This window comes from Perca fluviatilis, chromosome 14 (genome assembly GCF_010015445.1).
Source record: "Perca fluviatilis chromosome 14, GENO_Pfluv_1.0, whole genome shotgun sequence".
In the NCBI taxonomy this organism is placed as follows: domain Eukaryota; kingdom Metazoa; phylum Chordata; class Actinopteri; order Perciformes; family Percidae; genus Perca; species Perca fluviatilis.
In genome coordinates, this window is record NC_053125.1 from 37,095,451 (window position 1) to 37,121,896 (window position 26,446).

Here is a 26,446-nt window from a genome sequence, read left to right on the forward strand (position 1 = left end):
TTTATAACTAATATTTTCATACAAATGGGAACAAACAACTTGAAACATCTGACTGACCATTGACACTGTTTCAGCTATAAACTGGTGTCTGGTTGAGTTTTTTCACTGGCATCAAATCCTTAAAGAGCCTGAACGTACTTCAAAACCGTTTTTCTTTTGTGGATTAGGTGTAAGAAAGCTTCGTTAGTTTCCTCCCAGTCAGAGCTGACAGTTCTCCATGTCAAGCTAAGCACTCAGGCTACATCTACACTGCTCCGTTTGGGGTTGAAAACAAATATCTTTTGCTACGTTTACGCCTCGTATCCACACTACTACGACGTTTCCGAGCTCCAAATGGAGACATTTGGAAAACAGTGGTGCCTACGTTTGGGTTTGAAAACTCTAGGGTTGTTTTGTAGTCTGGACGGACACAAATGGAGATCTTTGGAAATGACGACGCATGTCAGTCAGTCTTATCTTTTATGCTTATGTTACAAATGTCCTAGTTTTAGGCTTTACACACACAACCACACACACACACAACCACACACACACACACACACACACACACACACACAACCACACCATTGTCACATCATGATCTGTAAAATGTTCTAACAATGTTGTTGTTGCTTTTCACCATTCAGAGGCCCTGCTGGATCAAGACAAGTCACTGTGGTTTTCTCAAACCTCCTGTGGATTTTAAGTATAAAATCTGAAATATAATTTATTTCGCAGCACATTTCCTCATCTGTAAACTCTGAGAAACTCAAACTGTTGTTGTAAAGTACCCTTTTGTCATTTAGTGGCTCTTAAATTGGCATTCTGTCATTAAAAAAGTTAAATCAAAAATCCAATCGTGGATTTGGAAAACCGGAGCTCTTTAGAAAAAATAAAGTAGAGACACATGTTGGCTTCCTGATTGGGTGTTATCGGTCCCCCAGTGTCCTTCCCTGATTCGTCATGGCCCTATCACATGACCATTTTACAAGAGAACATCAACTTTGACTACCGATGGTTTTTCTGATCTTGTTGCTGTTGCTAGCAGCTGTTGTCCAGTTAAATTCTGCATTTAATAACATGAATACATGTCCTCAACAATACAAATATTATTTGAGTCATTTGCAACAATTCCTTTGTCAAGTGGCGTAACCAACCTTACACTGTGTTTGATGTGGATGAGGCCTAAGGATTATTTTGTTTTTCATTAGAATGAGTCCTTCATATCTTCTTTACGAAGTCTGCCATGAGGGAAGACCACCGTAGGTTTTTCTACTCACTTGGAAAAGGGAGGTGTGCAGGGTATTCATTTGGTTGCAGTCTGCAAACTCACCACTAGATCTTACACACTGGACCCACAGAGCAACAGGAGGAGCTCTAACAGACTCTGCACATAAATCCCACCAGCACCTGTGTTGGACCAATCAGAACTCCTGTTGCTGCTGTGAGACATTTGTGTTACAGTTTTACTTCAGTTTGACAGAACTGTCTGATTTTTGCAGAAATCCACAATGACGGCAGTGCACCTTTTGAACACTCTGGAGGATTTAAAAGAAGAGGAATTTCAGAAATTCAAATGGCATCTGCAGCAGCCAAACATCCAGGAAGGTTACCAAAGCATCAAAGTGGCCATGCTGGAGAAAGCAGAAAGGCAGGACACAGTGGATGTGATGGTGAAGACCTATCAACTTCATGGAGCTCTGAACGTGACCAAGAAGGTTTTACAGATGATCAACAGGAATGATCTAGTGCAGAGTCTGCCAGACACCAGCTCAGGACCAGAAGGTCAGTCAATCTTTTTAATATGTACTTTCTGGCAGAAAGACTGGGGAATGAAGTGTGCTTTTGCATCACAGTGACATACTATATGTAATGGGTTGAATGACTGTGAGGAGTATTTGCGTGTCTTTTATTTTAATTTAATTTAATTTAATTGTAACAGTACCTTTTCAGGTGAGTGCCGTTGCCGTTTAGGACAGTAATGTATCAATGATAATTTAAATGTTACTACGCATTTCCACACAGAGTCAGGGGATGTCAGTGATGTTGGAGAGACTTCAGAGAACAGAGGAACTCCCTCCTCTCAAAGCAAAGGTAAGCTTCTGTATTCTCTGGTAAGTATGGAAGCCCTGAGTAACAAAGTGTACTCTTAAAGTTTGAAAAAATATAGTCCAAGTAAGTTAGTGACTCCATTCTCCAACAAGTTAATTATGGTGTACTACAATGTAACACACGTTATAATGCTCGCCTATAGCTTCTAGCATGGCATGCCCTCATACTCTGCTTCTGACTGGCTAATAGTCCTTACCTAGGTACTGTCAGGGCCCTCATACTCTGCTTCTGACTGGCTAGTAGTCCTTACCTAGGTACTGTCAGGGCATGCCCTCATACTCTGCTTCTGACTGGCTAGTAGTCCTTACCTAGCTACTGTCAGGGCACGCCCTCATACTCTGCTTCTGACTGGCTAGTAGTCCTTACCTATAGGTACTGTCAGGGCATGCCCTCATACTCTGCTTCTGACTGGCTAGTAGTCCTTACCTAGGTACTGTCAGGGCCCTCATACTCTGCTTCTGACTGGCTAGTAGTCCTTACCTAGGTACTGAGCATGTGTGACTCCCAACAAAGATGGAACAGAAGTGAGATGTCTCACTCTGTAGCTAAAACAGAGAGCTCAACACAGGGTGAAAAGAGGAGCTGCAGTAATGTGCACTACAACAAAAATATGGTGTTTTTTGAAAATTAAACCATGTAAACCTATTCTGATATAACCTCTAGATACAAATATGAACCTGAAAATTAGCATCATATGAGCACTTTAAGCTAACCGACGATCAGCCATAAACTGTGCTGTACAGCGACGAGCAGCTTCACAGCTTCCTCAAGTTTAACCCAAGTTAATTTATACATGTGTTGGGGACAAGCACGAGGTGAAACCAAATAGGCTTTCTCCAACAGGCTTTGCATCTGTATCATACAACATGGCATTGACAGGATGAATTTCATTTTATTTATATTATCAAATCATTACAAGAGTTATCTCAAGACACTTTACAGATAATTTACAAAGACCCAACAATTTCCTTCCTGTTAGCCAGAAACCTCGGACAGACCCACGCTCTTTGTGGTCGGCATCTGTCACTGCCGGTTTGGACACAGACACTAATAAAGATATCGTTCTGTCCCCAGATATATTGAAAACTTGGTTTATACAAAAACATTTGATATAAATTAATCTGATGTGTTAAACTTAATGCTATTGTAAAATATATTCAGGAATAGTTTGCAGGGAACCTTTATTTTGAAATTCATGGCACGTAAGGTGTTTACATTTCCGTAGCTAGTAATAGTAGTAGAAGAAGAAGTAAGCTAGAGGAAACAAAGGAGGTAAGCTTCGCTTCAGAACTCGAGCCATCTATGGCGCCATTTTGTTGCTACCTGGCCATCACCTCCTGTTAGCATTCCGCTGACCGCCATTTCTTTTTTACGTCACTTGACTGCGAATAACTTTACATCAGAAATGTTTGAAGACTCTATTTGTCAGTTGTTTAGTTCCAAAGAAACACAACAATGTATAAAAGGCTCCATTACCTTGTATCTCACGTTATGGGGGCAGGCAGTTTGGACTTACATGACCTGTTTAGGTTTAATTACTAATGTTAACTAGCATGTTAGTTAGTAATAATTAGCCTGTGCCTTGGAACTATGTCTAGAAATAAAAGTTGTAGCAGTTCAGGGCGTTACGGGGCACAGTAAGGCATAGCAGCATAGCAGGGCATAACGGGGCGTTGCTGAAATAGCAGAACATATTTGTAGATGCAGAATAGTTTTTTTGTTTGTTGTTTAGATGAATTGTTACAATGTATATGTGATTAGTAAATTAACAAAGAATAATTTTTTTTCGGTTCGACAGCACACAAAAACTTTGTAGGTCATCCCACCAAACAGCATTTTAATGTTTTTTACTATCAGATGGCATTGACAAGAAGGAACCTTCAGGAAACACAAAGTCAATGGAGAACAGAGAATTATTTCCCCTCCGATGGGATCGGTAATTAAATGCACTCGGTCTCTATATAGTTAGTACAGTCATTGTATCGTCCGTCTTCAGACTGATCTAATGAAATGGCGTACTGAATGTAGGACACACCAATTGGTTTGTCATTATTTGTGTGTTATAAAGACGCATACTCACTTTTTAGCGTGTGTTTCCACGGTGTTTGGCCTCCATCGAGTTACATTACCTTGCTTTAGTGTGTGAACGCCCTGGTGAGTAGTACTAAAGGGCGGAAGCCCGCGTAGGGAGGTTGGTTGGGGTGGTGGATGGTTAAAACACAGGACTTTCACCCAGGAGAGCCGGGACCGTTTCCCATGTGTGGCTTTTGTGAACTGTCGTTTTTTTTTGTTGCCTTCCCCAATGTTCATTTCCTAAACCCAACCGTTTTACATGTGTGCGACGTTGTTCTCACGATAAAGCTGAACGATCTCGCAAAAACACGGCACGTGACGATGGGATGCTATTCTTGCAATAACACGCCACATGGCGATAACACGGCAAATGGCGTGTATGTTTACGTCCGCTGTATACAGCGTAGACGTACACATGGATAGCTCAAAATGTGTACAGATAACACACGAGTTGGCTTTAGGAAAGTGGTGTGTATGTTTACGCAATGTTATGATGCCATGTTGCAGACTTAGTGATAAAAACTAACCTATATCTTCAGATACTGATATTTCCTTCAACAATGTCACTGTGTGGTTAAGGAGATATGATGCAATATGCATTATTAGGTTATGGCGGAAAGAAAATGGAAGCCATGGCCACCTTGAGGAGTCTTTGTGATGGCTCCATTTCTAAAAATGTTCAGGGCCCCATTCTGCACAAGTGTCTCCCACATTCCATGCTTTTATAAAAGAGTGAACATATCAACCGGGCTATAATGCTTTTACATCTGTAGACAAACAGCCTCATACTTTATATTTTTTGTATTTATGTTCAACACAGATGGGATGGTTCCGGTACCAAAGCCAGCACATCACATCTCAAAATACCAAAAACAGATTCAGTCAAACTTCATAGACCGTTACATGCAACTACAAGAAGGGTTGACGGAGGTGAAACGACCTCTGGATAAGATGTACACACATCTGATTGTCACAGCTGGGGGTGACTTACACATCAACAGACAGCATGAGGTCCGGCAGATTGAGACAGTGAGGCCAGCAGATACAGAGACAACAATTAAACCTTGTGAAATGTTCAAACCCCCCTCTGAAGAAGACCGTCCCATAAGAACAGTGCTGACCAAGGGAATCGCAGGAATTGGAAAAACATTTCTTGTGCACAAGTTTGTGTTGGACTGGGCTGAAGGAAGAGCCAATCAAGATGTGCATCTCATTTTCCCCTTCACCTTCCGCCAGCTGAATTCATGCAAGGAGAATGTATGTTTGGCGGACCTCATTCATGAATGTATCTGGGAGACCAGAGACATCAAGATAGAAGCTCTTAATCACATCTTTACAGCGCTGCAGTCAACAGGAAACACCAACTTTGACAAGAGTGAATTCAAACTTCTGTTTGTTTTGGACGGACTGGATGAGAGCCGCCTTGATCTGGACTGCTCTACCAATAAAATCCATGCAGGTCAATTTGACGTGACAGAGCCGACCTCAGTGGACAAGCTGCTGATGAACCTCATCGAGAAGAAACTGCTTCCCTCTGCTCGCATCTGGATAACCACACGACCTGCAGCAGCCAATCAGATCCATTCTGACTTTGTAGACATCACAACAGAGGTCAGAGGGTTCTCTGACCCACAAAAGGAGGAGTACTTCAGGAAGAGATTCAGAGATCAGGAACAGGCAGGCAGAATCATCTCCCACATCAAGACATCACGAAGCCTCCACATTATGTGTCACATCCCAGTCTTCTGCTGGATCACTGCTACAGTGCTGGAGGAAGTAATAAAAACCAGAGAGGGAGGAGAGCTGCCCAAGACCCTGACTGAGATGTATGCAGAATTCCTGCTGTTTCAGATTCATCAGACAAAGGAGAAGTATGACTCAAAAAAGTGCATTCAGTACATTAAGTCATTAGCAAAACTGGCCTTACCATCAGTTGGAAAAGGGCAACCTGATCTTCTATGAGAAAGATCTAGAAGAGAGTGGAATTGATGTCAGTGGAGCTTCGGTCTGCTCAGGAGTGTTCACAGAGATCTTCAAAAAGGAGCATGGGAGGAAGAATGAGGAAGACAAGATGTTTAGCTTCATCCATCTGAGTGTTCAAGAGTTTCTGGCTGCTCTTCATGTAGAGAGCGCTGTCATTAACAAAAACAAGAATGTGATGTCTGAGCAAGGGCAAAGTTTCTTCAAAAACGTTTTCAGCAGAACATCTACGACAAAGGTCCACATGTTTGCTATTGACAAGGCCTTACAGAGTCCAAATGGACACCTGGACTTGTTCCTCCGCTTCTTCCTGGGTCTTTCACTGGAGACCAATCAGAAAAACCTACGAAGTCTGCTGAAAAAAAGAAGCTCAGAGACCAATGAGGAAACAGTCAAGTACATCAAGAAGAAGATCAGTGAGGATCTGTCTCCAGAGAGAAGCATCAATCTGTTCCACTGTCTGAATGAACTGAATGATCGTTCTCTAGTGGAGGAGATCCAACAGGACCTGAGTTCAGGAAGTCTCTCCACAGATAAACTGTCTCCTGCTCAGTGGTCAGCTCTGGGCTTCATCTTACTGTCATCAGAAAATGATCTGGATGTGTTTGACCTAAAGAAATACTGTGCTTCAGAGGAGGCTCTTCTGAGGCTGCTGCCAGTGGTGAAAGCCTCCAAAAAAGCTCTGTAAGTGCACCGATTACTGAAGATACTAACTGTATCAGATGTGTAGGGTTGTTCTCAAATAATTAATGTTTTACTCAACTCATAGTCAAGATTTCGTCAATAAAGTGATTAGTTAATTAGTTGAAAAACCTGCAAATTTTTTTCATCAGTTTCATTGTACATCCACAGATTAATGCAAATGAAGACAAATGAAGACAAAAAAATCAGCCACTTTTTAGTTAATTTGAGGCTGAAATTAATTAGTGTGAATGAATAGGATCCAACAGATGTGACAATATTTTTTTTTAATTTCCTTTATTAATTTTCTAACTCCAGTAACATTTGTTGTGTTAGAATCATTAACTCAGTCTGGACAACCGTAGAAATGTGATGTGTTGTAGATGTGTAAGTCATTTCAAATACAGATCAGAAGTGAAGCTGCTTTCTACTGCACTGAAGAGTCCACACTGTAAACTGGAGACTCTCAGGCCATTAATAATGAAGCTATAGAGGTTGATCCATTTTATTTAGCTGATGCTTTTATCCAAAGTGAATTACAGTGACTGTCATGTACAGTCAACCATATAGGAAGAAGTCCTAAGAAGAGCAAGAATCACATACAAGTACATTAGCTTCAAATAAGCTAAAATACAACATGTAAGTGCAATTTATTTTATAAGACCATCATCTTCTTATGTGCAGTTGGAAGAGATGTGTTTTTAGCCTGTGGTGGAGGATGTGAAGACTTTTGGCTGTCCTGATGTCAAGGAGGAGCTCGTTCCACCATTTAGGAGGCAAGACTGCAAAAAGTCTGGATTTCGTTGAGTGACTATAGGTGTCCCTCGCAGTGAGGGAGCAGCAAGCATTTTGGCCATTGACAAGAGCCTGAACCAGAACCTCAGGGTCAGAAAAGGCCGTATCCTTCTAAGGTTATGCAGCATGTATTTACATGATCGGGTTGTTGCAGTAATGTTGGCAGGGAGGGAGAGTTGGCCATTGAGTGCCACACCCAGGTTCATAGCAGTATTGGTGGGTACTACCACGGAGTTGTCGATCTAGGTGGAAGAGCCCTTCCCTGGAAGGAAAAGGAGCTCAGTCTTGTCAAGGCTGAGTTTCAAGTGGTGTGTGGACATTCAGTGAGAGATGTCAGTCAGACAGGCAGAGATACTTGCTGGTACTTGTGTTTGAGACTGGGGAAAAGAGAGAATATGTCAGGTGCCATCTGCATAGTTGCGAAAGAAAAACAGCCATGTGAGTGAAAAACAGAACCGAGAGGAAGATGGTGTACAGAGAGAAGAGAAGGCGGCACAGGACACAGCCTTGAAGGATCCCATTGTGAGTGGACAATGTTCTAACACCGATTCTCTTAAAGTTACCCGGTAGGTGCAGTTCTGGTGGTTCACTAATTCAAATGCAGCAGAAAGGTCCAGAAGGATAACAACAGAGGGGAGAGAGGCTAATCTAGAAGTTTCAAGCTTCTCAGTGACAGGAATGGGGGCAGTTTGATTTGAGTGGCCTGCCTTGAAATAATTCTGGTGAAGATAAGAAGAGACTTGGTTGAAGATAGCACGTTTGAGTGTTTTGGAGACAACAGAAGAAGAGAGACGGGTCTGTTGTTGTTAACTTTAGACAGGTTTAGTGTGGCTTTCTTTTGGAGAGGGGTCACTCTCGCTTCTTTGAGAGAGTCCAGTAAACAGCCAGTAGACTAGGTGGTGATAATAAGATGAGTGAGAAAAGGGTAACCCAAATCTTTCACAGGGTGTTGTAATTTTTCTTTTCCCGGTAGTTACCTAAATATACGTGTAAGTTATTATCAAATACAGATAAACATGATTGCACTCATGTTCTGTTCATATGTTTAGGCTGAGTGGCTGTAACCTGTCAGAGAGAAGCTGTGAAGATCTGTCCTCAGTTCTCAGCTCAGAGTCCTCTAGTCTGAGAGAGCTGGACCTGAGTAACAATGAACTGAAGGATTCAGGAGGGAAGCTGCTTTCTACTGGAGTGAAGAGTCCCTACTGTAAACTGGAGACTCTCAGGTCAGGAATAATAAACCAGTAAAGGGGGAACCAGATCTGTCACACAGTGATTTCATTTGTCTTCAGTTAACCACTTTATTTTATGATAATAGTAATGCCTACCTAAATATAAGTGTAATAAATATCAATTACTGATCTTTTTTTTTTACATATGTTATGTACATATGTATGTTTAGGCTGAGTGGCTGTAACCTGTCAGAGAGAAGCTGTGAAGATCTGTCCTCAGTTCTCAGCTCAGAGTCCTCCAGTCTGAAAGAGCTGGACCTGAGCAACAACGAACTCAAGGATTCAGGAGGGGAGCTGCTTTCTACTGGATTGAAGAGTCCACACTGTAAACTTGAAACTCTAAGGTCAGGATTCAGTTTCTGTTAAACAAATAACCATTTAAATGTTGCTTTATATAGAAGATAATGTATGTTAAAAAAGATACCCAACATCTTTCAGCCAATAGTTGTATTTTCCTCGCCCACAACTTCCATTTTTTGATTCAGTCTCACTGCTCTCATCGGCACCTTCTTCAGCGGCAGCATGCAGCTGTTTGCATCCAATAAGCTCTGATAAACCCACTGTACACTACCTGCCCAGCAGCCAACAGCAGACAGACACAGTTAGACACTAGCTGGTAAAGAAAGTTCAACATCTAGCAGCTTACAGTTTTTTACAATTGCTTACACACTAAAATTAAAACTTTCCCACAATTAGCAAATCCTTAGACTCAAGGAGCAAAACACTAGGCTAGCTTTGCACAACTGGAAGCACATTGTCAGCTTCACACTTTTTGCAAAACATCACACACAGTGATTGCAAAACACTAAACACACTTGTATGCATTTGACACAGAAATTTATCATGATGTCACTTCCTTGCAATTTCAAAGCAAAGGCTTTCAAATGAACACACATGAACCAATTGGTTACACACAGCCACCAGGTATGCAAACACATGACTGGTTAATTGTAGACACACCAATCAGGTTTAAGCACTATATAAAATGCAGCAGGTAAGTTCAAGTTTAAGAAGAAGAAGAATGAGAGTGAGAGCGAGAATCCACATAGGAGGAAAAGGAGGTAGAGGAAGAGTCCCAGCCAGAGGTAGAGGCACACTAGTGGACCATGTTGTGAACCACGGATTGATGCTGAGGGAGACTGGACTAAGAGTCAGCCAAATCTTAGTAGATATACAGCGGCATCTGTCATAAGGACATTTAGACAAGGAAACAGGTCAAAGAAAATCTGTCTCCAGTTACAGTAATCAGCTGCTCATTGTTTACACCAGATCAGCACTTTAGATACCCCTCCCTGGGACATGAGGATTGAGGGTCGAGAACGACAAGGAGGAAGGGGGCCCATATTCACGCGAGGGTTTACGATCTCTGGCCCCAGGCTCAGGTACCCCTCATTGAGGCCCCAGGCTCAGGTACCCCTCATTGAGGCCCCAGGCTCAGGTACCCCTCATTGAGGCCCCAGGCTCAGGTACCCCTCATTGAGGCCCCAGGCTCAGGTAGCCCTCATTGAGGTCCCAGGCTCAGGTACCCCTCATTGAGGCCCCAGGCTCAGGTACCCCTCATTGAGGCCCCAGGCTCAGGTACCCCTCATTGAGGTCCCAGGCTCAGGTACCCCTCATTGAGGCCCCAGGCTCAGGTACCCCTCATTGAGGCCCCAGGCTCAGGTAGCCCTCATTGAGGCCCCAGGCTCAGGTACCCCTCATTGAGGCCCCAGGTTCTGGTACCCCTCATTGAGGCCCCAGGCTCTGGTACCCCTCATTGAGGCCCCAGGTTCTGGTACCCCTCATTGAGGCCCCAGGCTCTGGTACCCCTCATTGAGGCCCCAGGCTCTGGTACCCCTCATTGAGGTCCCAGGCTCAGGTAGCCCTCATTGAGGTCCCCAGGCTCAGGTACCCCTCATTGAGGCCCCAGGCTCTGGTACTCCTCATTGAGGCCCCAGGCTCAGGTACCCCTCATTGAGGCCATGGAGGACCCCTGTGACCAAATCTACGCTGCAGCTGTGCAAGGATGGATTCGACATTCAAGATGGTTCTTCCCACGTTGTCTTGCCAACGAGGATATATATCGCCTGTGATGTTGATGAAATTCTCTTGGCCGGATCCAGCTAGGCGAAGAGATAATGTCGAGTATTTTCTGTACTTTTTCAGATCTTTTTTTTTGTTTTGTCTGTTTTTTCTGTGATTGTAACCTGTACTGGATAGAATATTTTAGGTTTGTTGTTTGTGGAGCTAACAGTGTTATGCACACTACTGTCATAGACTGAAAACTGGGACATGTTTTGTTGTTGATTCTCCATGTTGACTGATTTGGGTATATGGAGAGAAATAAATTATATTTCCTTAGTCTGCAGCATTGGTCTTGTGTAGTGTTTGGTGAACTTATTGTAAATGTCTCTGTGTACTTCATTTACAGTACTCTAATCACTGAGAAGTAGAATTGCTAAAAGTGTTTTAGGTTAGCAACAGCAGTGTGTATATGGTTAAAACTTCATTAAGTCAAATGAAAAGTGTGTGTTTCATATGGTAACAAAATATGTTTTTTATAAATTAGTGTATAGTTTTTGCAAGAGTGTTTCATTTTGCAAAGGTGCAAAGGTGTTTTGCTAATTGGGTGTGTGGTTTTGCTAATTGGGTGTAGTGTTTTGAAAACACGGGCCCTTTTTTGAAAATCGTGCTTAAGCAATTGTAAAAAACTGTAAGAGCCAACATTTTTGCTTAAGGGTTTGTGGAGACTTTTTTAACCCTGGGACTCTGTATGAGACTCTGTGAATCACTCACATATAATTCCCAGTGCAGCTGGCTGCATCATAAAGGTTTTTTGTGATCTTACAGATGTCTGCTATCTACCAGCCGTGATAAGAAAGCTTTAAGGCTATACCAACTTAAGTTAAATTACTTTGTCAGGTTTTATGCCAACTTTTAAATCCAGTATTTCCACACACTATTCCACTTTATTTTGCTCTTATGTTGGACTGCAGAAGTTTTTCGGTTGAGTGAGAGGTCAAAAATGAATTAATGCAGATTTAAGACAAATGACTCTTTGTCTAATTCTGGTGGCATTTGACTGCATTTTAGCAACAATATATTAAAAAAAAGTGGACTGATGAGACAATTTAACATTTAGCTAAAATTAGGAAATGTACACTGAAGAAGAAAGACATGATGCAAGTGAATTCATTATTATTATTGTAAATTCAAGTCATTTTTGGTGTTTGTTTGAGTGTGTGTGTGTGTGTGTGTCCAGTTTGTCAGGCTGTCTGATCACAGAGGAAGGCTGTACTTCTCTAGCCTCAGCTCTGAGCTCCAACCCCTCCCATCTGAAAGTGCTGGACCTGAGCTACAATCATCCAGGAGACTCGGGAGTGAAGCTGCTTTCAGCTAGACTGGAGGATCCACACTGCAGACTGGACACTCTACGGTATGAACAGACAGTAGAGCTCACTGTTGGTTCAGTGTGCCCTGGTGATAACAGTGAAGACAGTAACTGATGTGCTGAGAATCTCGTCCCCTCTGAGACTCAACTCCTATTACTAAGTTACATTCTTATTGGAGCACTTTGAGGACGTCTCATTTATGTTGATGTTTAGAGTTAATCTTTGACATTAGAAACCTGAGATGTTTGATATATTTTGAAGATGAGAGATGAGGAATCTTCTGAAGGTTCATTCTGACTTTGTTTCTTCCTCCAGGCTGGATCATTGTGGAGAGCAGTGGCTGAAACCTGGTCTGAGGAAATGTGTGAGTGCTTTCACTTTGATTCATGAAAACAATGTTCAACATCTTACAGTAGGATTAGTATTGTGTTAGTATTTTTTTTCGATTGCTATCAAGCATCAGTTAAAACAGAAGTCACATTGTCAAAACTATTCAAACAAAGAAACAGAAGTCATAAACTGTGGATCATTTTTCATTGCTTTAACACAAAATGCAGTCAATGACCACATTTTCCAAAATCACATTTTCTTTTCTCATGCAGACTCCACCACTATGGAGGAAATATTTATTCATAATTCAAATTGAAAGTCCAAAGAAAAACGAAGTAAGATCAAATTAAAAACATTGTTATTTTTTTTATTTTCCATTTGGCTTTTCCATTTGGATTTAATATTTGGCTTTTGAATTTCCATTTCACTATTGGCTTTTCATTTGGACTTGACACATGTCAATGTAAATGAGGAGGCGTGGCCCAAAGGCTGGTGGGAGGGTCTGAAAGGAAAGGGGTGCAGAGGCACCTTATGACCAGCAGGGGGAGCTGACTGCTGGGGAGCATCTCTCTGCAGCTTCACCACCAGGCTGGCTTGGCCTCTTATTTAACATGATAGAAACTGATGATGTAGGCTAAACACAAACGACATTTCATGCAACAACAGTGAAGTTTTCATGTAGTTACTATAACTGGGCCCGTGTTAGTGAGGACTAGATTAGGACTGTATTTAAAGCTGATTCTGGTTCCCAACTTCGCCCCAGGTGTGTTTGTTTAAAACACGACTCAGACAACTTCTCTCTATTGATGTTTTATGTAATTAACCAATAGTAGTAACATGGGTTTGTGTAGCTCTGCTAGGTGTGTTTGTGTGTGGTCAGATCTCGAGGACACACACACACACACAATCTCAACCGGTAGTCATCATCCGAACTGCCACCTCTCCTTTTTCTTTCTCTCACTGTTTTCTCCGGGTGGTGCGTGCGGTGTGAGGTGCGTGTCTGCGCTATTCTCCAACATGTACTCACAACAATACTCCTGTGACAGCTTTGTACACCGGTTTACCTTTTTTTTTATTTTGAAATTTATTTAAACCTGGTTAGCATATTACATAGTGATGAAATATATACAAACAGAGAACGAGCACATATTTCATACACAGATATTGAGAGATATACAGACGCACAGTGTGTGTGAGCCACACACAGAGAGAGACACACACACACAGAAAGACACACAAACAGACACACACACAAAGAGAGAAACACAAACACACAGAGAGACACACACAAACACACACAGAAAGAGAGAAGCTATGTTTCCATCGACCCGTTTTTACCCGAATTAAGTGATATCGAATGAAAAATGTCGTTATGGAAACAGTAAAATCCGATTGAATTTCATGAATATCGACTCAAAGAAAATACATTCGGTCTCATCGGATTTTCTCTTGATCGCTATACTATAGATCGGCTTATGCGATAAACGCTGATGGAAACATTATTTGCCGAATAAATAATGAATTGTGATTAAGTTTTAGATCATTTTGTGGTTGCAACCCGCAATAAAACAAAGAAGAAGTTTCAGTTCATCTCCGCCCAGTATTTCCGCTCTGTTTGCACACATGACAGCTGTCAACAAAAACAGATGTAAGTGGAAAAACGAGGAGACAAGATACTTTTTTAATTTAATTTACCAGAAAAATAAAAAACAGCTATTTTAGATAGCAAAAATCTAAGAAACGCCAACATTTATCAGGAGCTCGCGAAGGAAATGACCAACAGTTACGACAGGGACATTAAAAAGCTTAACGTGGTTTAATGTATCTAAACAATGATCAATCATCACCACATTTCTCTCTCATATTACCCATCATAACCACGGAAAACTGTCAAATAATCTAACCCAAAGTCCAATTATATGGACGTTATCTGACATAAAGCGTTTCTGCTTCAGGGCAGCGGAGCGGCTGGGGGTTGACTCTCCACGGTTCTCATTGGCTTTATAAGTCCTAAAGTGAAAAAGCTTTAACATGGTTTAATGTATCTAAACAACCATCAATCATCACCAAAATCCTCTTCTATATTGCTCATCATAACCACTTAAACCGGTCAAATCTAACCCAATGTCCAAATATTATGGACGTTATCTGACACATAAACGTGAGATAACTTCTATAATCGCTGGATTTCAATTTAGCTTTTTTGACAGGCTTAAGTGTTCATGACAAGATATGACCATGATAAATCTGGTGATGACTGATCGTTGTTTAGATATTAAACCACGTTAAGCTTTTTCACGTTAAGCGTTTAGATTCTCTGTCGTAACCTTTGTTAAGGTCATTTCCTTCGCAATCCTGATAAATAGCGTTTCTTAGATTTTTGCTATCTAAAATAGCCGTTATATTTTTCTGGTAAATTAAATTAAAAAAGTATCAGGCGCATTTTAATGCAGTTTTATATGCATGAATAAAAAAAACATATTGGTTTATGTTAGGGAGATTATAAAACATTTTTTTCTCAAACATGTCATGTCCTTATCTCGACGATCCCGTTGATGAAAAAGCTGAATTAATTCACAGAGAGTTTACGTCGGTATTGAGTCCCGACTATAGATGTATTTTCATTTCCACATAAAAGGTTTGAGAGGTATTTTGTATCACAGTCCTTCAGATATGTAGATACCTTATCCATCCTCATATCACTAACATTAGATATGTAGATACCTTATCCATCCTCATATCACTAACATTAGATATGTAGATACCTTATCAGTCCTCATATCACTAACATTAGATATGTAGATACCTTATCATCCTCATATCACTAACATTAGATATGTAGATACCTTATCAGTCCTCATATCACTAATATTAGATATGTAGATACCTTATCATCCTCATATCACTAACATTAGATATGTAGATACCTTATCTGTCCTCATATCACTAACATTAGATATGTAGATACCTTATCATCCACACTAACATGTATGTAACTCTTAATAATTATACTTCCTATAAACAAATTAGATATTTTCAATCTTTATTAAACTACATTCTATTAACAGATATGTAGATTATCTCTTATACTAACATGATATTATACCTCATATCACTAACATTAGATATGTAGAACCTTATCCCTCTATCACTATAATATTACACTCTATCACTAATATTAATATTTATTTCATACTAACATTAATTATTTATCTATCCTAACATTAATATGTAACTTATTCCTCATATCACTAATATTAGAATGTAGATACTTATTCCCATATCACTAACATTAGATGTTATATTCCATATCACTAACATTAGATATGTAGATACCTTATCTGTCCTCATATCACTAACATTAGATATGTAATACCTTATCTGTCCTCATATCACTAACATTAGATATGTAGATACCTTATCATCCTCATATCACTAACATTAGATATGTAGATACCTTATCTCCTCATACACTAATATTAGATATGTAGATACCTTATCTCCTCATATCACTAATATTAGATATGTAGATACCTTATCGTCCTCATATCACTAACATTAGATATATAGATACCTTATCAGTCCTCATATCACTAACATTAGATATGTAGATACCTTATCTCCTCATATCACTAACATTAGATATGTAGCTACTTATCAGTCCTCATATCACTAACATTAGATATGTAGATACCTTATCATCCTCATATCACTAACATTAGATATGTAGATACCTTATCATTCCTCATATCACTAACATTAGATATGTAGATACCTTATCGTCCTCATATCACTAACATTAGATATGTAGATACCTTATCAGTCCTCATATCACTAACATTAGATATGTAGATACCTTATCATCCTCATATCACTAACATTAGATATGTAGATACCTTATCGTCCTCATATCACTAACATTAGATATGTAGATACCTTATCTGTCCTCATATCACTAACATTAGATATGTAGATACCTTATCAGTCCTCATATCACTAACATTAGATATGTAGATACCTTATCAGTCCTCATATCACTAACATTAGATATGTAGATACCTTATCATCCTCATATCACTAACATTAGATATGTAGATACCTTATCAGTCCTCATATCACTAACATTAGATATGTAGATACCTTATCATCCTCATATCACTAACATTAGATATGTAGATACCTTATCTGTCCTCATATCACTAACATTAGATATGTAGATACCTTATCATCCTCATATCACTAACATTAGATATGTAGATACCTTATCAGTCCTCATATCACTAACATTAGATATGTAGATACCTTATCATCCTCATATCACTAACATTAGATATGTAGATACCTTATCAGTCCTCATATCACTAACATTAGATATGTAGATACCTTATCAGTCCTCATATCACTAATATTAGATATGTAGATACCTTATCATCCTCATATCACTAACATTAGATATGTAGATACCTTATCATCCTCATATCACTAACATTAGATATGTAGATACCTTATCATCCTCATATCACTAACATTAGATATGTAGATACCTTATCATCCTCATATCACTAACATTAGATATGTAGATACCTTATCAGTCCTCATATCACTAACATTAGATATGTAGATACCTTATCCTCCTCATATCACTAACATTAGATATGTAGATACCTTATCAGTCCTCATATCACTAACATTAGATATGTAGATACCTTATCTGTCCTCATATCACTAACATTAGATATGTAGATACCTTATCTGTCCTCATATCACTAACATTAGATATGTAGATACCTTATCTTCCTCATATCACTAACATTAGATATGTAGATACCTTATCTGTCCTCATATCACTAACATTAGATATGTAGATACCTTATCAGTCCTCATATCACTAACATTAGATATGTAGATACCTTATCTGTCCTCATATCACTAACATTAGATATGTAGATACCTTATCATCCTCATATCACTAACATTAGATATGTAGATACCTTATCTGTCCTCATATCACTAACATTAGATATGTAGATACCTTATCGTCCTCATATCACTAACATTAGATATGTAGATACCTTATCGTCCTCATATCACTAACATTAGATATGTAGATACCTTATCTGTCCTCATATCACTAACATTAGATATGTAGATACCTTATCATCCTCATATCACTAACATTAGATATGTAGATACCTTATCATCCTCATATCACTAACATTAGATATGTAGATACCTTATCTGTCCTCATATCACTAACATTAGATATGTAGATACCTTATCTGTCCTCATATCACTAACATTAGATATGTAGATACCTTATCATCCTCATATCACTAACATTAGATATGTAGATACCTTATCGTCCTCATATCACTAACATTAGATATGTAGATACCTTATCAGTCCTCATATCACTAACATTAGATATGTAGATACCTTATCGTCCTCATATCACTAACATTAGATATGTAGATACCTTATCTGTCCTCATATCACTAACATTAGATATGTAGATACCTTATCTGTCCTCATATCACTAACATTAGATATGTAGATACCTTATCATCCTCATATCACTAACATTAGATATGTAGATACCTTATCTGTCCTCATATCACTAACATTAGATATGTAGATACCTTATCATCCTCATATCACTAACATTAGATATGTAGATACCTTATCATCCTCATATCACTAACATTAGATATGTAGATACCTTATCGTCCTCATATCACTAACATTAGATATGTAGATACCTTATCCTCCTCATATCACTAACATTAGATATGTAGATACCTTATCTGTCCTCATATCACTAACATTAGATATGTAGATACCTTATCTGTCCTCATATCACTAACATTAGATATGTAGATACCTTATCTGTCCTCATATCACTAACATTAGATATGTAGATACCTTATCTGTCCTCATATCACTAACATTAGATATGTAGATACCTTATCCTCCTCATATCACTAACATTAGATATGTAGATACCTTATCCTTCCTCATATCACTAACATTAGATATGTAGATACCTTATCCTCCTCATATCACTAACATTAGATATGTAGATACCTTATCATCCTCATATCACTAACATTAGATATGTAGATACCTTATCATCCTCATATCACTAACATTAGATATGTAGATACCTTATCATCCTCATATCACTAACATTAGATATGTAGATACCTTATCCTCCTCATATCACTAACATTAGATATGTAGATACCTTATCGTCCTCATATCACTAACATTAGATATGTAGATACCTTATCCTCCTCATATCACTAACATTAGATATGTAGATACCTTATCATCCTCATATCACTAATATTAGATATGTAGATACCTTATCCTCCTCATATCACTAACATTAGATATGTAGATACCTTATCCTCCTCATATCACTAACATTAGATATGTAGATACCTTATCCTCCTCATATCACTAACATTAGATATGTGTAGATTATCTATCCTCCTCATATCACTAACATTAGATATGTAGATACCTTGTTCTATTTTTGTTCTATCTGTCCTCATATCACTAACATTAGATATGTAATATTATCCTCCTCATATCCTAATTAATATGTAATACCTTATCTATCTAAACTATTAGATATGTAGATACCTTATCTTCCTCATATCACTAACATTAGATATGTAGATACCTTATCTTCCTCATATCACTAACATTAGATATGTAGATACCTTATCATCTCATATCACTAACATTAGATATGTAGATACCTTATCTATCCTCATATCACTAACATTAGATATGTAGATACCTTATCTGTCCTCATATCACTAACATTAGATATGTAGATACCTTATCTGTCCTCATATCACTAACATTAGATATGTAGATACCTTATCTGTCCTCATATCACTAACATTAGATATGTAGATACCTTATCTGTCCTCATATCACTAACATTAGATATGTAGATACCTTATCATCCTCATATCACTAACATTAGATATGTAGATACGTATCGCATATCACTAACATTAGATATGTAGATACCTTATCTGTCCTCATATCACTAACATTAGATATGTAGATACCTTATCTGTCCTCATTATCACTAACATTAGATGTGTAGATACCTTATCTGTCCTCATATCACTAACATTAGATATGTAGATACCTTATCCGTCCTCATATCACTAACATTAGATATGTAGATACCTTATCATCCTCATATCACTAACATTAGATATGTAGATACCTTATCTCCTCATATCACTAACATTAGATATGTAGATACTTTATCATCCTCATATTACTAACATTAGATATGTAGATACCTTATCCTCCTCATATCACTAACATTAGATATGTAGATACCTTATCAGTCCTCATATCACTAACATTAGATATGTAGATACCTTATCATCCTCCTATATCACTAACATTAGATATGTAGATACCTTATCCTCATCCTAACATTAGATATGTAGATACCTTATCCCTCATATCACTAACATTAGATATGTAGATACCTTATCCGCCTCATATCACTAACATTAGATATGTAGATACCTTATCCTCCTCATATCACTAACATTAGATATGTAGATACCTTATCATTCCTCATATCACTAACATTAGATATGTAGATACCTTATCTGTCCTCATATCCATTATTAGATATGTAGATACCTTATCTTCCTCATATCACTAACATTAGATATGTAGATACCTTATCCTCCTCATATCACTAACATTAGATATGTAGATACCTTATCATCCTCATATCACTAACATTAGATATGTAGATACCTTATCTGTCCTCATATCACTAACATTAGATATGTAGATACCTTATCATCCTCATATCACTAACATTAGATATGTAGATACCTTATCATCCTCATATCACTAACATTAGATATGTAGATACCTTATCATCCTCATATGCTAACATTGGATGTAGTTATCCTCCTCATATCACTAACATTAGATAATGTGATTACCTTATCTGTATATCACTAACATTAGATGTCTTAGATACCTTATCTGTCCTCATATCACTAACATTAGATAATGTAGATTATATCTGTCCTCATATCCTTTAACATTAGATGTAAGATACCTTATCTGTCCTCCTTATCACTAACAAGATATGTAGATGTATCTGTCCTCATATCACTAACATCAGATGTGTAGATACCTTATGTCCTCATATCATAACATTAGATATAGATGCCTTATCCTCCTCATATCACTAACATTGGATATAGATGCCTTATCGTCTCATCACTTAACATTTAGATGTAGATACTATCTGTCCTCTCATATCACTAACATTAGATGTAAGATGTATCTGTCTATATCTTAACATTAGATATGTGAATCGCTATCTCACTCATATCACTAATGTTAGATGTCTTGAATTATCTGTCCTCATATCACTAACATTCTAGATATCTTGGATGCCTTATCTGTCCTCCATATCCTTCTTATTAGATGTGTGAATTCTACCTTATCTATATATCACTAACATTAGATGTGGATACTATCTGTCCTCCTTATCACTAGCATTGGATATGTGAGATGCCTTATCTGTCCTCCTTATCACTAACATTGGATAATGTAAGATGCCTTATCTGTCCTCCTTATCACTAATATTGGATATGTGAATTGTATCTGTCCTCATATAGCCGTACGTGACCATATGGATTGGCTAACGTTGTGTTATTCATCTTTCCTTAAACCGGAAGCTAAATCTAGCGTTAGCTAATCGTTTAAGCGTGCTAGTTTGTCGTGGCGTGTTACAGCTTCTTCAAGTAAAGCCAGCCAATGTATACACAATGGCTCAGGTAATCATAATAAAAAACATACTGATAGATAGCATTAACGATGAATCGGCAGAAATAGACATAGAAGACAACTAGCGAATACAACCATGACGTAATATCCATTATGACTCTTTTAGAAATAACGTTAATGAGGTTAAATCATCAGTTACCCTTCATAAGCTATTAGCCCCAAAAACTGAATTCGATCCAATAATGTAGCTAACATCAGAGAGTTTTATTCTAGAAGCACTGTTTAAACAAGCACATTTTCAGCAAAAATACACAGTAAAATGAAAAACGCTTACCTCGCCTCCCTGCCCCAGGAGCCAGATGTAGTTTAGGACAAAACTAGCCGCTGGTCTGATGCCAAGTCCCCGAGAGACGATGTAGGGTGACTGGGGTACGCCTGTTGAAGAGGTGCGCTCTGTTTTTCTCCTGTGTGAAGATCCAGCGGGCGGGGTTACCAGACAGAGCGCACTCCTCAATGTCTTGTTTCCGCTCGCCATATAGTCCTTGACGGTATATATTTGCAACGCATAGCTTGTTGGATTTATATTTAATAACGTTAAAAAACGAACCTAAAAATCAACTGACTATTATAATACAATCGTTAGACTGTTTTTAAAACTAAGCTAAACCTGTACACATATGATAGGCTATGATCTGATGTAATGATACGAAACAAACGTTTTTTACTCTTCCCATAACATGTCATGACTCATGAGTGTGTGTGTGTGTGTGTGTGTGTGTGTTTGTGCGCGCGCGTACGTGTTCGTGCATGTCTGTGTGAGTGTGTGTGCGTGTGTATGCGTGTGTCTGTGCGTGCGCGTCTGTGAAGTATTATTGAGGGGAAAAGAGCATAAACTAATTTCCACCTATTACCCTAAAAACATTTACTCAATCAAAGTACAGTATAGGCATACTTCTTGTGTAACTCCTTTTTAATACTCCACTACATTTATTTGTTTTTTTAGTTACAAAAATTTTACAATTACACCCAATATTTTCAACTGCAAAATTTAAGTGACATTTACATCCATCAATCCATCAATATTTTTGATACTTTTACTTAACATTTTAAAATGCAGCTAATTTACCAAGTATTTCTAGTCCTGTTAGTACTTTTACCATGCAGTAAACCAATCACGCCAAACACTTTTTGGTAAACTGCGCTGTGCATTGTTCACTGCTTTCTGATGTTTATATGCAAACCAAACAATCTGCAGATTAATCAATAATGAAAATAATTGTTGGTGCCCTAACTTCATTGTTTTTGGCTACCAAGAACCTTTAGTACTTAAAAGAACCATATAAAAGGCTTGAAGAACCATTCCTTGAATATAGAGGTTCTTCAACTGGTGATGACTCTTTGAAGAACCATTGAGTCCTTTGAAGAACCGTTAAAGAACCATTATTTTTCTGTGTGCAGCTCTTCTAAATCAAGGCTGAAGGCCTTCCTTTTCTTAACTCCTGGTACTCCACTGTGAGTTTACTTTTGGATTTAATCTACTTTTTATGTATTTATTTATTTTCGTATTAACAGCTTTCTTTCTGTTACCAATGTGTATTAGTTCCTGACTGTGTCTTTATGTCTTGTGTGAAGAACTTTGAATTGCATTGCAGCTGAACTGTGCTATACACGTAAAATGGCCTTGCCTTGTGTACTCTGTGTACTCTGTGTGACCCAGAGCCCGTACCGTGTACTGTGTGTACTGTGTGTACTCTGTGTGACCCAGACCCCGTACCGTGTACTGTGTGTACTGTGTGAGCTGTGTGTGATGTTGACCAGATGTTTGAACGAGGGATTAAAACGCAGAGCGATGAAAACAGAAGAACATATTTCTGGTTTAATAACAGTGAAGTTGTGTGTGTGTGTGTGTTTGTGTGTGTGTGTGTGTGTGTGTGTGAAACAGAAGGTTTAATAACAGTGAAGGACACAGAAACTCAAATTTACAGGGACACAGAGGACATTGAACTCACCATGGCGACTAATCAGGAAAACATCATTAATTCTGAGAATTAAAACGGTGATGATGTAACCTTCTGACCTCACACACACACACACACACACGCGCACATACGCACACACACAGAAACACACACACAGACACACAAATACACACACACACACACAGACACACACACACACACACACAAACACACACACACACACACACAGACACACACACACAGACACACAAACACACACACACACACAGACACAGACACACACACACAGACACACACACACACACACACACACACACACATGTGTGTGTGTGTCTGTGTGTGTGTGTGTGTGTGTGTCTCTCTGTGTGTGTATGTGTGTGTGTGTGTGTGTGTGTATGTCTCTGTGTGTGTGTGTCTCTGTGTGTGTGTGTGTGCGGTTGTCAGAGAGAGATTAGGGTCAGATTAATTTTGTTTCCCGGCAACAGGCCATATTTCACATCTGTTTAGCGAGTTTGATATTTTTGGAGCTTTTAATCCCTCTCATCTGTCACCAGTAACAGGAAACAGATATCTGCGCTCTGATTGGACGGATTAAAGCAACGGGATTACTATGGGAGCATCGGCACGGCGACGGACAGCCAAAGTGAGACCAGACTGCTGACAGACAGGAACCAGACACACACCTCTGACCAGGTAACGGCTTTATTTGGGCTCTAACTGCCCCCCCAGGGGCTGATGGGACATGTTGTAGTTTTTAGAACTAGAGTGCCTGTTGCTGCTGTAGCTTTCTCCTGAACCTTTGTACCCCAAAATAACTCACCCAAAGACCCCGAAAGTCCTCAGTGTGTAATTCCCACCTGTCAGCTGCTTAATATGACATCATGACTGGCTCTTTATTTGGGATCTACTGTTGGAAAATATGACTTTTATTTTACTTTGAGTTTCTTCTTAAGAAAATACTCCGAGTCAGTTAGGCTTTTATTGTGAAGGGTCGACACTGTCTGTGTTTAAGATGAAGTCTGGTTTATAGTGTGTGTGTGTGTGTGTGTGTGTGTGTATGTGTGTGTCAGTGTGTGTGTGTGTGTGTGTGTCTGTGTGTGTGTGTCTGTGTGTGTGAGTGTGTGTGTGTCTCTGTGTGTGTCTGTGTGTGTGTGTGTGTGTGTGTATATGCATATATGTGTGTGTGTATATGTATATGTGTGTGTGTGTGTGTGTCTCTCTGTGTCTGTGTGTCTGTTTGTGTGTGTGTGTGTGTGTGTGTGTGTGTGTGTGTGTGTGCATGTGTGTGTGTCTCTGTGTGTGTGTGTCTCTGTATGTGTGTGTCTCTGTGTGTGTGTCTCTGTGTGTGTGTATATGTATATGTGTGTCACACACTTATCCACGTTTGTTTTTTATGTTTTGTATATGTCTCTGTGTGTGTGTGTGTGTGTATATATGTCTCTGTGTATACGTGTATCTATGTGTGTCTCTCTGTGTGTGTATATGTCTCTATGTGTGTGTGTCTCTGTGTGTATGTGTCTGTGTGTGTGTCTCTGTGTGTATCTCTGTGTGTATCTCTGTGTGTGTCTCTGTGTGTATCTCTGTGTGTATCTCTGTGTGTGTCTGTGTGTGTGTGTCTCTGTGTGTGTCTCTGTGTGTATCTCTGTGTGTATCTCTGTGTGTGTGTCTCTGTGTGTATCTCTGTGTGTGTATCTCTGTGTGTATCTATGTGTGTATCTCTGTGTATGTGTATATCTGTGTGTATATGTCTCTATGTGTGTGTGTCTCTGTGTGTATGTGTCTGTGTGTGTCTCTATGTGTGTATGTGTCTCTCTGTGTGTGTGTATCTGTGTGTCTCTGTGTGTATCTCTGTGTGTGTCTGTGTTTGTGTATCTCTGTGTGTATCTCTGTGTGTGTATCTCTGTGTGTGTGTTATCTGTGTGTATCTCTGTGTGTGTATCTCTGTGTGTATGTATATGTGTGCGTAAGCATTATTCTAATCGTTGTCCGGTCCTATCATCAGTTTCTTGACGATGTTCGCGGGCCGAGTGTCGGGCGCCACGGTCGGGCCAGCTGCCGCGGGAAAAGGCGGGAAGTTTTCGGTGGAGGAGCTGTACGGCTTCAACAAGAAGCAGAAGGTCACCAGAGGGCATTCTGGGAAAGGAGATCCGAGCGATGGGAGGAGAGAAGCCAAGGAGAAGGAGAAGGAGGAGTCAGTGCTGGCTTCTCAGATCCTGGAGGCAGCCCGGAGGCTGATGGAGAGACGCAGGCTCGAGATCTACCTCAAGGAGTGTGACGTTACCATGGAGACCAGCAGCATGCCCTACAGGTAGGTGAGACAGGTGAGACGCAGCGAGACAGGGAGGCAGAGAGACAGGGACAGACAGGGACAGACAGGGAGGGACAGAATTTAATAGTATTTAATAGTATTTTAATAGAAAAAGTATCAAGCTTCATGTGTATTTTAGTTGTAGTCTGGTCTGTAGTCTGGTCTGTATTTGGTCCGTAGTCTGGTCTGTATTTGGTCTGTATTTTGGCTGTAGCCTGGTCTGTATTTGGTCTGTATTTTGGCTGTAGTCTGGTCTGTATTTGGTCTGTATTTGGTCTGTATTTTGGCTGTAGTCTGGTCTGTATTTGGTCTGTACTTTGGCTGTAGTCTGGTCTGTATTTGGTCTGTATTTTGGCTGTAGTCTGGTCTGTATTTGGTCTGTACTTTGGCTGTAGTCTGGTCTGTATTTGGTCTGTACTTTGGCTGTAGTCTGGTCTGTATTTGGTCCATAGTCTGGTGTTTATTTGGTCCGTAGTCTGATCTGTATTTTGGCTGTAGTCTGATTGGTATTTTGGCTGTAGTCTGATTGGTATTTTGGCTGTAGTCTGGTCGGTATTTTGGCTGTAGTCTGGTCTGTATTTTGGCTGTAGTCTGGTCTGTATTTAGTCTGTAGTCTGGTCTGTATTTGGTCTGTATTTTGGCTGTAGCCTGGTCTGTATTTTGGCTGTAGTCTGGTCTGTATTTGGTCTGTATTTTGGCTGTAGTCTGGTCTGTATTTGGTCTGTACTTTGGCTGTAGTCTGGTCTGTATTTGGTCCATAGTCTGGTGTTTATTTGGTCCGTAGTCTGATCTGTATTTTGGCTGTAGTCTGAT

At 39.3% G+C, this 26,446-nt stretch overlaps 2 protein-coding genes across 2 annotated transcripts; both read left to right on the forward strand.

Moving 5' to 3' along the window:
• Positions 1-1,461: 1,461 nt before the first annotated feature.
• On the forward strand, positions 1,462-6,149 carry LOC120573341 (NACHT, LRR and PYD domains-containing protein 3-like). The gene is made up of 3 exons (XM_039823028.1): positions 1,462-1,764; positions 2,005-2,073; positions 4,985-6,149. Exons 1-3 carry the CDS (start codon positions 1,491-1,493, stop codon positions 6,124-6,126), a joined length of 1,485 nt encoding a protein of 494 aa, XP_039678962.1. The 5' UTR covers positions 1,462-1,490; the 3' UTR covers positions 6,127-6,149.
• On the forward strand, positions 6,126-25,637 carry LOC120572645 (NACHT, LRR and PYD domains-containing protein 1-like). The gene is made up of 7 exons (XM_039821963.1): positions 6,126-6,828; positions 8,670-8,843; positions 9,020-9,193; positions 12,091-12,264; positions 12,536-12,584; positions 23,064-23,068; positions 25,328-25,637. Exons 1-7 carry the CDS (start codon positions 6,236-6,238, stop codon positions 25,635-25,637), a joined length of 1,479 nt encoding a protein of 492 aa, XP_039677897.1. The 5' UTR covers positions 6,126-6,235.
• Positions 25,638-26,446: the final 809 nt, after the last annotated feature.

Bases quoted from the DNA above. Each gene is read 5' to 3' on its own strand.
- LOC120573341 (XM_039823028.1), top strand. From the start codon at position 1,491: ATGACGGCAGTGCACCTTTTGAACACTCTGGAGGATTTAAAAGAAGAG. The intron at 1,765-2,004 runs GTCAGTCAATCT...ATTTCCACACAG, and splicing joins CACCAGCTCAGGACCAGAAG to AGTCAGGGGATGTCAGTGAT. The intron at 2,074-4,984 runs GTAAGCTTCTGT...TGTTCAACACAG, and splicing joins TCCCTCCTCTCAAAGCAAAG to ATGGGATGGTTCCGGTACCA.
- LOC120572645 (XM_039821963.1), top strand. From the start codon at position 6,236: ATGTTTAGCTTCATCCATCTGAGTGTTCAAGAGTTTCTGGCTGCTCTT. The intron at 9,194-12,090 runs GTCAGGATTCAG...GTGTGTGTCCAG, and splicing joins TGTAAACTTGAAACTCTAAG to TTTGTCAGGCTGTCTGATCA. The intron at 12,265-12,535 runs GTATGAACAGAC...TTCTTCCTCCAG, and splicing joins TGCAGACTGGACACTCTACG to GCTGGATCATTGTGGAGAGC.